Source organism: Erpetoichthys calabaricus, chromosome 2 (assembly GCF_900747795.2).
Source record: "Erpetoichthys calabaricus chromosome 2, fErpCal1.3, whole genome shotgun sequence".
Classification (NCBI taxonomy): Eukaryota; Metazoa; Chordata; class Cladistia; order Polypteriformes; family Polypteridae; genus Erpetoichthys; species Erpetoichthys calabaricus.
The window spans coordinates 280955054-280970516 of record NC_041395.2 but is presented as its reverse complement, the minus strand read 5'-3'; the positions used below and the strand labels follow the sequence as shown (position 1 = coordinate 280970516).

The 15463-nt window shown below is 35.4% G+C and overlaps 1 protein-coding gene across 1 annotated transcript in view; it reads right to left on the bottom strand.

Moving 5' to 3' along the window:
• Positions 1 to 15463, bottom strand: part of ptpn20 (protein tyrosine phosphatase non-receptor type 20) — a 211339-nt gene that overhangs the window by 171410 nt on the left and 24466 nt on the right. Inside the window, exons 3-4 of the mRNA XM_051922606.1 lie at positions 13305 to 13465; positions 9274 to 9339 (exon numbers count right to left, since the gene is read on the bottom strand). Coding sequence (XP_051778566.1) covers positions 9274 to 9339; positions 13305 to 13465 — 227 coding nt within the window. The remainder of the gene's footprint in view (positions 1 to 9273; positions 9340 to 13304; positions 13466 to 15463) is intronic.

Genomic DNA, 15463 nt, shown 5'->3' with positions numbered 1-15463 from the left:
TGTGCATAAAACAAAGCAGTTATATTGCAGGATATGAACTGTCTAAATAATAACGAAATTACTTTTGCAGCAGTGAAGAAAGTTGTATGCTTAATATGTAGCTAAACTCAGTTCCCCACATAAATATTTCTTCTGATATTTTCAGTATTCTGAAATATTACTATTAAATAGAAAAAAGAAAAAGTAACTTTATAACAAGAAGCAAACACTTCTGATAGTACATATACGGTTGATAAAAACAAAGTTAATATTGTTGTTTCCTCCCTTACAGACATGGAAAACCAATCACAATCTTTAAATCCTCAGGAACAGAATGTGAAAAAAATGGGATTCAACTAACAACAGATCAAAATGAAAGTATGATGAGAGTTACTTGAATTTTGGGTTTTTGTGTATTAGAAATAGTGAAGATTGTGTTGTCTGTAATAAAATACTAGCAAACATTTCATTGGCACTCGCCAAACTTTGTAGGCACCTGGAAACCAATCATGCTGAATATTAAGACAATGATACAGGTTTGGGCATTGGGACTTATTGTAAAATTCTAAACTTTCAGTGCTTACACTTATTAAAACAGATAATGAAAATGCAACAGAGGCATCTTTTTGTGTTACCGTATTGCAATTAATTGGGAAGCTCACACAATCTTAATAATAATAATAGTTCTTTGATTGGCACATTACTGGGTTTTGTGGTTCCTTGTTGAACCATCACTTGGCAAAGAACCATTTAATTCTGGGAAGGGGTCTTTACATATGAGGTTCTTTGGGCTTTGTAAAGGTTCCTAATGTGTGGACAACACAGAAATGCTCGATGTATGTAGTACACTCATTAGCAGGATAAAATAGAAAAGGAAAACCTGAATCATGAAAATCACAAGCCCATTTGAATTATACAAATTTAATCTAATTGATTTATGATTATTTAAAGGATCCAAAGGTTCTTTCTGGAACTTTTATGTATATTGTTTTTTTGGGAACCAAAAACTGGTACCCCATGGCATCACTTTGAAGAAACACTTTGGCACCTTTGTTTTTAAAGTGCACTGTTGAAGAAAATTTTAAGCCTTATACAAAAGATTTTAACATGCATGTTAAATTAGTTATTTGCTCAAAAAGTAAATGCAGTACATTTGTCAAATAATACTGTTACATGCCATATTAAACATCTTTCTGAAGACATAGGAAAAGAGCTAATGCATAGAATAAAACTTTGCAATGAGTACAAGGGAAGAATGTGATCATTTTTAGCACAAATAATAAAATTTCTTGAATCAATAAGAAAGTGGAATTCTGGATGTCTTCAATTGAACCAAATCCTTTTGGCTGCTTCTCTACATTACATGAATCTATAAAGAAGTTTATAATTCAATTTTACAGCACTTACTTAATTTGCAATCATTTCTCAATATTTCTTAAACACCCCAATAATAATTCTTGGATTTTAAATCTATTTATAATTACAGCTAAGTCAATAGGTTTCCCTGAAAACGATTATGAAAGTGTAATTGATTTAATAGTAACTCTGATTTGAAACAGAATGAGCAATTCAAGTATTAATTCCTTTTACCATAAGTTATTTATGTGAGAAATGATTTTCATATGCCACATCAGATATGAGGATTCAACTTTCCACCTCTGTACCTGATATGAAAAGAATTTGTTGTTCTAAGACACAGAAATACTGATCTCATCAAAACTGGCTTTTGTTTCTTTTCAAAAAATATAATTTGTGTTTTGGTATATTAGGTATTACAATGTAAGCAGAACTGTAATTTTCTACTTTTTCTCATAATGTCTATTATTGTTTTTCATTTTGTTTAAGCACACTTGTGCATTATTTATTTATTCATTTATAAATGCAAATAACCACTAATATAAGTGTTCCATATGGGTATTATGAATTGTGAACATAACAAACTTGACAAACGAGAGGAAACCATTCAGTCTAATAGCTAAGATGTCCCAATATCTCATACAGATTTTTCTTAAAGTTTGTCAAGGTTTCTTCTTCAACTACATGTCACAGTAGTTTGTTCTAGAGTCACACAACTTTTTGCGTAAACAAGTAATTTCCGGCTGCAGTTTTAAAGGCACATCCTGTTAATTTCCACTGATGTCCTAGAGTACATTCAACCTTAAACTGAAAAAATGTTGCTGGTGTAGATGCCAGAGAGGAAGGACAGGCATCCTGGCTGGGATAAAGGAATGATTCATGATCAGCCAGGAGGCCTCAACTGGAGCAGGTCATTCCAACACACGACAGGTGGCAGTGTTCCTCAGAGATAAACCCTATCAGGACACCCACAGGGTGGAATGGGAGTTGGAGTCTCAAAACACAGCCCTGCTGGAGTCTTTGGAAACCACCAGAGGGCCCTGCCTGGTGGGAATGGCCTGGTTTCTGCACAACCCGGAAAAGATCTGGACAACCTGGACAGGAGACTGGAAGCATTTCTCAGGTCTAGTTTAAAAGAAAGCCTTCTGTCTCACTTAAACTGAGTCAAAGTCAGGAGGTAGTGAGCAACAGTCTTTTGGAGGAAGGAGGAGCTCTGAATAGTTTATTTGGCTGGTAATTGTATGTGAAAGGCGTTCTCTCAAATAAAACTTATTTATTTGAATCTGGAATTGTGTTGGATATTATTGTGTCTTTGGTTTGGGGCTCAGTAGCGCCCCCTTGTGGTTACACTGGATCTAATTTATCAATGTTTGAGGATTTTAAATACTTGGATTAGGTCCATAACAAAATATTTGGGAAGCACTGCTCTAGGAGTAATCTTAGGCCCATGGCAGGGAAGTCTACAAGATTGTCCCTGGCTATTAGAGGGCAGTAGATAAGCTGATGGCAATTGGTAAGTTGGCCTGACTGTGCAAAGAAATGTAGTAAACTATAATGGAATAAACACATACCAGCATAGCTCTTCCAGTCAAGTACAGGATAGCAAAAAGCAAGAAATGTAGTATTTCAGTAAATGTAATGACATAGGACAGCTATCAAAGAACACTGTTCCCTTCAGAGAGAGTACGCAGAGATGTATTAGTGCCTATGGGAGACAATAAACACAACTGTGGGCTTGTAGTGCTCAATTCTATTTAAACATTCTTTAATCTCTACCATTTCATTTAAAGGCTTAATGCTTCTTTAATTCTGGAGTCAAAAGGTGAAGGAGCTCACTGGCAGGAGTGCAGAGAGGGTAGTGGTTCAGACATTGAAAAACAGACTAGAGTTACGAAGGAGAATATTTGTGGCATTTTCATCTTTTTTTCTGTTTTATCAACTGATATTGTTTATTTTAACCTACATTTGTGTCATACGCAAATGTTGATAGTTTAAGTCCTTGTATCCCTTTATTCTGGGTTAGTAGTGTTGCTTATTACAAGTGCAGAGGTTGAATAAATTAAAACATATAAATAAAAATATAATCTGGGTAAAGCTGATTGTAAGTTGAAATTAATTTTATATCTTTGTACAAATTCAAACTTATTTAAAACTAGGTGGCTCTGCACCCTGCTCGCTTCACTTGCCAACCCCCAGGCCTGCGCTACGCGCTAGTCATTTCCCAGATTTGCCACTTGTGTATGGGGAAGTATATGTACAATTTAAACAGATTGTTATTTTCATGGGAATTGTTACATATGCATAATAGAATTAAGTATTTTACATTACAGCGAGTAATTAACCTTAATAAAAAATATTAAAATGTAATAAATTGAAAGAAAATTATGTTTCATGTTGCGTTAGAGGTATTTGTTGAGTTACACGTTTTTGTTCTGTTTGGCTTTGAAATTAACATGCAAATACTTTTAAAACTTACACTTTTACTGTAACACCAGTAAAAACAATATTTGGAATTAAATTTTTGTCAATATACCATTGAATTTTGATTCCATGTTTGGAGTTACATTGTAACAATGCAACGTATAACTGGCCATGAGTGAATATCATTTCTTTCTCGCTAATAAATAAACCGAATTTTCCGAATGTTTGTCCCTGTGATTTGTTAATTGTCATAGCAAAAGCTATTCTAACGGGAAACTGTAAATGTTTTAACACTAACATCATTGTTGGTTGTAGTATTTCTAATACGTCCGATTGTTTAACTCTTTCGATTCTATGTTGCATTGCTTCCCCGTTATCATAAATATAAACCTGACCGAATTGTGGTTTCTTTGAAATTAAACTTGTAGTAGCTTTAATTGTTGCGGGAGCACTTATTCTCATACCGTATGGTCCTGAATCATGTAAACCTACGTTTTGAGCACTGAATGATGTGAACACGAACAGATTATTGTAATTCGGATATTCTGCCTGTAGTGTTTGTGGATTTCACTTTCACCAAATAAAAAATCTTTTAATTCTCACGGATACGCCTCTTCATTGGGAAGAAACACTACTTTTCCCTGATGGCAACACGAATTAGATGATCTACAAGTCTCAGACTTAAACTTTAAAGCGGAACAACATCTACATAATTCTGTCATATCACCTATGTCCATATATTCGATCTCTTTTCGCTGTTCCATTATTTCATCGAGTAATAATTTCCTTTTGTCAGCACTAATGCGATCTTTACTATCAGTTTTTTGAGACTGCTCTGCATGTGTATCATGCCGTTTTTGAACCTCTTTACAATGTTCTACTTTGTCTTCTACTCTTTGTCTTTTATTTGTGACCCCACTTGGACCTGCTAGGTTTTCAGTTCCACTTGGTCCGGGCTGATTGTTACTCTCCTTATTTTCCAAATTTGCACTTAGATTATTATTATTCTTTTTTGAATTCTTTTCTCTCCAACGCTTTTGGGCCTCTTTACGACGTGCTGCCCTTTCTTCTTCGCTTAATCGTTGACGTTTCATCTAGAACATATAAAATTATTGTCTAGAAAAGGACTACATCGATGGAAACAAATAGACTATATTCTTGTATTAAAATCAGGAAAGCATAAAAATTTATAAGAGCTGTGAGTACAGGAACTGTGTCTGACAACAGCATTCACACGATTGAGAGGAGAGTGGACCGTTGGCGTGGTTGTAAATGGTTGAGAGGAGGGCGGGATTTGTGAAAATCTCTTGGCAAAAGTCTCACCTCACGGGACTTGAAATTATCTCTCTCAGGATTTCATTTTATAATAGAAAGAAATCATTAACACTTTAAATTAAAAAAAACTACCCTGGCCTATATAAATTAAACAAAAGTTGACAGATACATTTAACAGCTTTACTACTACAAATAAATAAATAGACTGAAGTTAATCAAGAGAAAGTGTTGTATTTAAGTATCTGCTGATGATCCATAATATATATATATATATATATATATATATATATATATATATATATATATATATATATACAGTATATATATATATATATATATATACAGTGGTGTGAAAAACTATTTGCCCCCTTCCTGATTTCTTATTCTTTTGCATGTTTGTCACACAAAATGTTTCTGATCATCAAACACATTTAACCATTAGTCAATTATAACACAAGTAAACACAAAATGCAGTTTTTAAATGATGGTTTTTATTATTTAGGGAGAAAAAAAATCCAAACCTACATGGCCCTGTGTGAAAAAGTAATTGCCCCCTTGTTAAAAAATAACCTAACTGTGGTGTATCACACCTGAGTTCAATTCCCGTAGCCACCCCCAGGCCTGATTACTGCCACACCTGTTTCAATCAAGAAATCACTTAAATAGGAGCTGCCTGACACAGAGAAGTAGACCAAAAGCACCTCAAAAGCTAGACATCATGCCAAGATCCAAAGAAATTCAGGAACAAATGAGAACAGAAGTAATTGAGATCTATCAGTCTGGTAAAGGTTATAAAGCCATTTCTAAAGCTTTGGAACTCCAGCGAACCACAGTGAGAGCCATTATCCACAAATGGCAAAAACATGGAACAGTGGTGAACCTTCCCAGGAGTGGCCGGCCGACCAAAATTACCCCAAGAGCGCAGAGACGACTCATCCGAGAGGTCACAAAAGACCCCAGGACAACGTCTAAAGAACTGCAGGCCTCACTTGCCTCAATTAAGGTCAGTGTTCACGACTCCACCATAAGAAAGAGACTGGGCAAAAACGGCCTGCATGGCAGATTTCCAAGACGCAAACCACTGTTAAGCAAAAAGAACATTAGGGCTTGTCTCAATTTTGCTAAGAAACATCTCAATGATTGCCAAGACTTTTGGGAAAATACCTTGTGGACTGATGAGTCAAAAGTTGAACTTTTTGGAAGGCAAATGTCCCGTTACATCTGGCGTAAAAGGAACACAGCATTTCAGAAAAAGAACATCATACCAACAGTAAAATATGGTGGTGGTAGTGTGATGGTCTGGGGTTGTTTTGCTGCTTCAGGACCTGGAAGGCTTGCTGTAATAGATGGAACCATGAATTCTACTGTCTACCAAAAAATCCTGAAGGAGAATGTCCGGCCATCTGTTCGTCAACTCAAGCTGAAGCGATCTTGGGTGCTGCAACAGGACAATGACCCAAAACACACCAGCAAATCCACCTCTGAATGGCTGAAGAAAAACAAAATGAAGACTTTGGAGTGGCCTAGTCAAAGTCCTGACCTGAATCCAATTGAGATGCTATGGCATGACCTTAAAAAGGCGGTTCATGCTAGAAAACCCTCAAATAAAGCTGAATTACAACAATTTTGCAAAGATGAGTGGGCCAAAATTCCTCCAGAGCGTTGTAAAAGACTCATTGCAAGTTATCGCAAACGCTTGATTGCAGTTATTGCTGCTAAGGGTGGCCCAACCAGTTATTAGGTTCAGGGGGCAATTACTTTTTCACACAGGGCCATGTAGGTTTGGATTTTTTTTTCTCCCTAAATAATAAAAACCACCATTTACAAACTGCATTTTGTGTTTACTTGTGTTATATTTGACTAATGGTTAAATGTGTTTGATGATCAGAAACATTTTGTGTGACAAACATGCAAAAGAATAAGAAATCAGGGAGGGGGCAAATAGTTTTTCACACCACTGTATATATATATATATATATATATATATATATATATATATATATACAGTATATATATATATATATATATATATATATATATACTAGCAAAATACCCGCGCTTCGCAGCGGAGAAGTAGTGTGTTAAAGAGGTTATGAAAAAGAAAAGGAAACATTTTAAAAATAACGTAACATGATTGTCAATGTAATTGTGTTGTCATTGTTATCAGTGTTGCTGTCATATATATATATATACACACACAGACACACATAAATATATATATACATATATATGTATATATATATATGTTTATACATGTTTATATGCATATCTACATATACACATATCTACATATACACATATATACATATATATACATATACACATTCACATATATACATATATATATATATATACACATATCAACATATATATACACATACATATACACACATACATACACACACACATATACATATATACATATACACATACATACATACACATACATATATATATACACACACAGACTCATATATATACATATATATATTTTTACATATCTACATATATATACACATATATATATATATACATATCTATATATATATACACGCAGTGGGTAGCGCTGCAGCCTCGCAGTTGGGAGACCTGGGGACCCGGGTTCACTTCCCGGGCCCTCCCTGCGTGGAGTTTGCATGTTCTCCCCGTGTCTGCGTGGGTTTCCTCCGGGCACTCCGGTTTCCTCCCACAGTCCAAAGACATGCTGGTTAGGTGGATTGGCAATTCTAAATTGGCCCTAGTGTATGCTTGGTGTGTGGGTGTGTTTGTGTGTGTCCTGCGGTGGGTTGGCACCCTGCCCGGGATTGGTTCCTGCCTTGTGCCCTGTGTTGGCTGGGATTGGCTCCAGCAGACCCCCCGTGACCCTGTGTTCAGATTCAGCGGGTTGGAAAATGGATGGATGGATGGATATATATATATATATATATATATATATATATATATATATACATATTACGATTGTTATAGTTCTCTTTGTATACCACGTTGTCAGTTCAGCACTCCGGTTGTAATATGACCAAGCTGTGCAAGCACACTGTTGAGAATGCAACATATAGTTCTACAGGAGAAAAGCAATCTTGCCTCAAATCAATGGCAACCTTTTGTAGGTCTATGAACTTAATTTAAACTTTAGGTTTAAACGGTGCTTTGTTTCCGACTTGCTGCGTTCAGTCAGTTCACCTGAGCCGCTCTCTTGTGTGATGTTGCGATGTCCACGGCTTTATTTATTGTTAGCTAAGACCCGGCACTTCAAAGTTTCTCGCTACAGCAATTTTAACTCCGTTACAAAGTGATCCAAATCTCGTTTATACCTCGTGTCTTCTCATTAAACTTGTATGTCGCGAATATGGTATTGCAAACGGCAGCGGGAGCGTTTCTATAAACTTAATTTAAACTTACGGTTTACACCGTGCTTCGCTTCTTATTGTTTCGCTGCCTTCTCAATTGTGTAATGAATGTTTTCTTCAGCGCTCTTTGGGTATGTACTGCGTTCACAGTCAGTTCACGTGATTACATGGGAGGCGTGATGACGCAATACGCAACTCCGCCTCCCACGGCCAGCAAGCTGCAGTCCATTACAGTATATGGACAAAAAAGAGGTTCCAGTTATGACCATTACGCTTTGAATTTCGAAATGAAACCTGCCTAACTTTTGTAAGTAAGCTGTAAGGAATGAGCCTGCCAAATTTCAGCCTTCCACCTACACGGGAAGTTGGAGAATTAGTGATGAGTGAGTCAGTCAGTCAGTGAGTCAGTGAGGGCTTTGCCTTTTATTAGTATAGATATATATATATATAATAACCACCTAATAAAAGAATAAGTGTCTGTGAATCTGTATGAGCACCCAGCTGCTATGTCTCCCTCATTCCAACAGAGGCACATCACAATCATTTGTAGTAATAAAAGGCATTGCACTTGTCATTTCAAACATGACACAGCTTTTATGAATCCCATACCAAATGGCATATAACAGACATATGTGTTGCATTTTTCATTCCAACAGATGATGAATAGCAATCAATTATAATAATGCATTTTATTACTACAAATGTTTGTTATGTGCCATCTACCGGAATGTCAAATGCTATTAATTACTACATGCATTACAAAATACATTCCAATAAATGGAGAACTGCAATCTTTAATGCTGAGGTCTATATTGATTACTTAGATTTCAGCCTGTCGTACACATATAAACATATAAAAGTATAAAAACACAGGCACTGTTCCTCTACTTCTTACCTCATTCTGAGGAACTTTGTAATCTGCTGACCAGTAAAAAGTCATTCCCAAAGAATATACCAGCATCTGTTGGAAAATATAAGTATAAACGACATTAAAATCAGAATCAAAAATTAATTTTCAAGAGACTGCTAACTGACCATAATATGCCCAAATTAAGATACACAAACTCATTACTCTAAGAGTACAGTATGTAGTTTTGGGCATTTACTTACAGTAAATTATACATGGTCCTAAGAATGTACTGGCAACAATGGCAAGATTTTGAATACAATGAAGCAAGCTAAGAAAATAAATGAAAAGACCTCCATTTGTGTGAGGTGTTTGTGCATCAGGAGAATTAGTGGAGAGTTACACATAGACTCCACTCTAATTACTTTCATTATTCAAATTACAAATTACATATTTTCAGAAAAAAATGCTCTTACTTGCTGAATTTAACAGTTTAGTCAAGCCCCAAGCACGAATAATGATTCTAAAGTCATATATTGCAGAGTCATCCACTAATTTCAAGGAATGACCCATGGCAGGGGATGTACACTCACAGCAGTGTAGATGTTACTTTGGACAAACCGGCACTTTCAAGAATGCATTGTTGTGGTGTGATTGCTACTGAATGTTGACTGACTGATGTGAGATGTGTTCATTGCTGGCAGAGCTTAGTTGATTTAATGCAAATTGATTTTTATGTGCTGACATTCACTTCAGTACATTCGCATAGAAAATGCATTTCCTCAAACGGAACTTACTCCACATGAACACATACAATGAGACATGATGAAAGATGCAGCTTGAAAAATGCATACCAAGAAGTAGTAAGCTAGCATGTAGTACATTTGTAATATTTGATTAATATGGGAGTACTGGATATGCTTACTTACCAAACCAGTAAAATGTTTGTGTGAAAGAATAGATAGACTGATGATATCTGTGTGCCTGTGTTGTTGTGTGTCTGTGGTAAGAACATATTTGTAGACTATAACTCGCAAACAAATGGATTAATTCTTAAGAAATTGTGTGGAAAATGTGCACTTGTTAGTCTTAAGAGCCGATTACGTTCTGGATGAATTCCAGCTCAGCTATTCAACATTGAGCTTTTAAGTTCAAAGTTTACAAATCTGATACCAACAGCAGCCTCACCACTGTTCCAAAGTTCACAAAATTTGGCACATGCAATAAGGACTTTTGTGAATTTTGATTTCAATGCAAAACTGAAGGTATGACCTTGTAAAGTCCTAAATTTTCAAATGCAGTAGTGGTATTACATCTTGTATATACTTTGGTAAATATACATCATATCATAGACTAGCTACATCAGCTTTTTTCAGACGAGAGTCGATTTCTACTGTATTTATTTGTACAGCAGAAGGCACACATGAAATCGGTGACAGAGAAGTCTTTGAAATTAGGGACAGCTATTTTGGACAATGCCTGCTGCTGACCAAAACTTATCTGAACGTATCAATATTACAGATTATAAAATAAATATTGAAAAATAGCACAACACGAAAATTTTATTTTCATCAGGACTTAACTGATCGATACATAAAAAAAAGTTAGACCACAAGAAAGTTTTATTACAGTGGCAGTAAATCAGGTTGGAATTAATAAACATGCTTGCAGTAGATTAGAACAGGCAGGACATCTGGTATAAAAATACACAAACCAGTGATCAAAACAAATTTGAAATCTTTATGGATAAAAATCTTTAGATGCATATTTAAGACAAAAAGCCACATACATAGTACAGTACAGCAATTCAAAAAACAGCAACAGCACAACTGATGGACGTTTGCCACAACTTCAGGATGAAATCATTACCACTAACAGCAAGTAATTTTGTAGCCTATTAATAAAAAGTTAAATTCTAATTCCAAAAGTAGCTATTTGTTCCCTTCACAAAGACAACGGTCTTGGTTTCTGTCAGCTACATTATGGTTGATTAAATGTTTGATGTTATTTATTAAAAAAACAACAACATGCCGTTTGACATAACTTTCATATTATTTTCACAGCTCTTGATTTGTTAGGCCTATCCAAAGGTTGTTTCGGGTTCACTCCAATGTTTTTCAGCTACTCAGTTGCCAGTTAACCTAATACATTAAATTTCCCGTTTACAGTAGTTTTCTGTTATTCTGAAGGAGCCACCCTTCTCACGGCTGCAAATAATGACTTTCTAAAGCTCACATGCTTTCTAAATTTTGATATTTTCATTACTTATTTGTAAAATAAAGGGTAAAACAGGTGACATGGTAGTACAGTGTTTATTACTGCTTTATCATAATTCTAGATCAAGGGTTTTCAATCTCGGTCCTAGGAACCCTCTGTGGCTGCAGGTTTTTGTTCCAACCAGCTTCTGTTTTTAATTGCACTCCTGGACTAATTAAGTGAACTGTTATTTCCAAGATTCTGTATTTTAGGAATATAGAAATTAGAAAACTAAGTTTGGTTAAAAAAAAATTATTAAAATGTACTAAGCAGTTTTATGGGAATAATGTATTTTTTTTCTTTTTAACAATATTTTCATGTTGATTTTCATTCTACTTTTCCAGGTGTTCCAATTGTTTAATTAATCCATTATTTACTAATCAGTGGGGTCTGATGCTAAAGTAGCTGCAGCCTTTCATGATTCAGTGTTGTTTGCCTGGGTGTCTGCTCTGGTAGTTTTTAATTGTCATTATTAAGATACAATGAAGGGAGCAAATCTACAGAGGAAGGACAAAATATAATGAAATCAACAAAAGAGAGATAAGCATTTAAATCTATTGCAAAAATAAAAATAATTCTAAATGTCTTATAAATGTAAAAATCATTGTGCTGTACTTTTCTGAATGTAGACAGAATAAGAGAAGATGAAAAAAATTCCAGCTAATTAAATGAGATCAGTGTTATGCTGTGTTGTCACTGATTATGAATCTGGTTGGAACAAAATATATATATGAAAAAATACTTTTTAAAATCTTTTGATAAGATTTTATTGACTGATGAAAAGCTCCCACGCTTTTTATTTAAGTGATGTATGAGAGACTTATTTTTTAATTTTTAGTACACTTTTTAACTTAATATAAGTGTGGTTTTTAAAAAGTATTTTTTATATATATTATTTTCAACTTTTTAGTCCTGGGTTCGTTTTAGTATAATTTTGTATAATCAATATTTTAACACTTCCTTTAATATTTCTACCCATTACAGGCACCATCTACTGGAGAAATCTTTAACTATTCTTCATATGAAAATTTCATTTCTTAATTAACATGGATTAATTGATTAATTTCAATTAGTGAAACTGATTATTGATTCATGTATTGTCATCAGAAGTGAGTAAGTGTGCAAAATTTCAAGTCATTTGGACAATACGAAGTGGGTTAAATATCGATTACAAAATTTGTACCAGACAACAAACAGGTGCAGCTAAAAGAAGCATGCTAATAATAATAATAATAAAAAAAAAAATCTGCAGCCACAGTGAGTCCCCAGGACTGAGTTTCAGAACCCCTCCTCCAGATTAATTGGTACAAAATGTAGGCTGCACACTGACTGTGAGGAGTTTGTACATTCTATTTTTGTCCATGGATGGTTTTCTCAGGGTACTCCTGTTTCTTCCCACATCCCAGAGGCATTCTTCTTGTTCACAGGTATCTCTAAATTGCCCCAATGTGAATCAATGTACATGTGTTAATATGTCCTACAACACACTGGCATCCCACACAGGGCTGTTCCTGTTAGAGTGGGCACTAGCAACATGGCCCTATTTGAAAATAAGCGGGTTTGGAAAAAGAAAGAATGAACGAAAGAATGGCTAAATTAGAAAATAAAATTAAGTCAATAAATAAAGTTCATAACATGAATTTATTCCTGATGTTTGTCAATATGTTCTTACAATACATTATTAAAAAACTTAAACTTAGGCTTACGGCATACAAACAAGATAATAAATGTCCATAAATATTGTGCTTATTGCAGCTACATGGAGTGTCACAATCAGAAATACATTTGTATTCTCATCAAATGAATAAATAATATTCTCCTACCTTTTCAATTGCCAGTTGTGCAGATGAACCTTCACCTTGAAGAATTTCAGGTGCAACAAAAGTGCAAATTTCTTGATCTGTTGAATTATGCTTGAAGCCGAGCTGTCCACTGGCAGAAAGCAAAAGTGTTCCAGGGGATATATTAGAAATGTTGAGGTGATCTGTAAATTAATTATAAATAAATTATTTAAAAAAGGTTGGCAACTTCTATTACTTTGGTAACTATGAAGTACATAGCATTGTGTGTAAATTATAATTTATCTTAATTCTTGTCTTTGGGAATATACAATTGCCATTGACAGAGCAGAAGGTTTGTCCCTGCTATTTATTAAAGTGTTGTGTTTTTTCATTTATTTTAAAGTTTTTGTATGTGCCGTATTAGTTTTATTTTTTTCTATTTATGTATTATGTAGCGTATTATTGATTATATTGTGGAGTGGTGGTTCTGAGGTAGGGATCTGCACTGGTAATTGGAAGGTTGCCGATTCAAATCCCATTAACGCTCAAAGTGACTCTACTCCGTTGGGCCCCTGAGCAAGGCACTTAACCTGCGTTTGCTTCATCCTGGGTATGACATTAATCTGCATCCAGTAGGCCCTCCAACCTGCAGGGAAAAACCTGGGGGTTGGTGGCAGAATTGACACTCCATCCACCATAAAAAATCTTACACTGTTCCATTCCATCTGAACTAGTGTGGTGCTGAGGTGTCACCCATTGCATGGCTGCACTCGGGTCCTAATCTGGGGATCCTGAGTTGATTTGTCATGTGGTGGGTGCGGCAATGTGCTGGATCAGCGCGTGCTCCTAACCTCTATATTTAGAAATGTATGTATACTCTCTCTTTGATTGTGCTTATGTTCAAGATTCAGAGCTTTTGATTTCTCAATGCAAGCCATGGTTTTCATGGTTCTCCCTCTTGGGCGGCATTTTCGAGACATTAAAGATGATTTTTTAACTGTTAAACCAGTTTTCTTATTTTGAAATCTACTCAGGCCAAAATCTGTACTGTGTTAGCCATTTTGGATATAATGAGAAGTCAAGCAAAATGACACGACACCTTTTATTGGCTAACTAAAAAGATTACATCATTGATTGCATCTTGCCTGAAGAAGAGGCCTGAGTTACCTCAAAAGCTTGCATATTGTAATCTTTCTAGTTAGCCAATAAAAGATGTAATTTTGCTTGAGTTCTCATTTGACCATGTCGTAAACCATTGTCTTACAATGACAGAGGCTTGTTGGAGAGTACAGCCTAATGTGGGCTGCTCAGCTGTGTCTTCAATAATCCAAACATTCAGAACAGAAAACAAGTGTGTAATTTTTCAAAACTCTTACTATGTAGTCCAAGTTATTTTGAAGAAGGCAATACAGTAATGTGATGTATTTTCGCATTGCAATACAATTTGTCATCAGTGTGTATGAACTATCTATTTAGAACTGCATGTTATCCAAATGCTGGTGGAAGAAAACAAGAGGAAGAGATATGCAACATCGTCATATCTAATAATAAAATCAGACTAAGAGAGATACAGAGTGCCATTATAGCAGACAATGACATGTTCCAAAATATCAGTTCTGTTAGTATACAAAGTGAGGTTGCTGAACTCTTTTGATACCCCCACCCCCTTCACCATGACGACATGCTGAAGTGTGATTGCCTCGTCTGTGGAGGGCTACTTGTCCATTGCTGAGGCAACTGCAGGTCTGCAGCGCCGCAGCATAGTACCACGGAAACAAATAGAGGCCAATTGAGATCACACTATAAGCGCCTGTTGCCGATGGGTGATGCAAGGAACATTGTAAATGCAGGGAACAGTATAACTTGGCCTCTGATCTACCCATTTGCTGTGTCTGTGTACAGGAGACTGGTAGATCCCGCTACAATAAATAACTGTACTGTTCCTGTTTCAAGTTGAATCAAGCTGGTTTTGCTAAAATGCTGAGGCTCAGCCTCCTTTTTGAGGTACAAGACAACTCACGCGTTTTATTATATTTATATATATATATATCCATAAACTACAGTAATTTTTTACCATATACAGTAATGTGTGTTATTTTGCATAGTTCAGTATCACCTGTACTTCAAATGACATTACTGTAATTACAGAGGCAGACTTGTACTGTAATAAGTGCATTTTGAAATTCAAATCTGATCTTTTA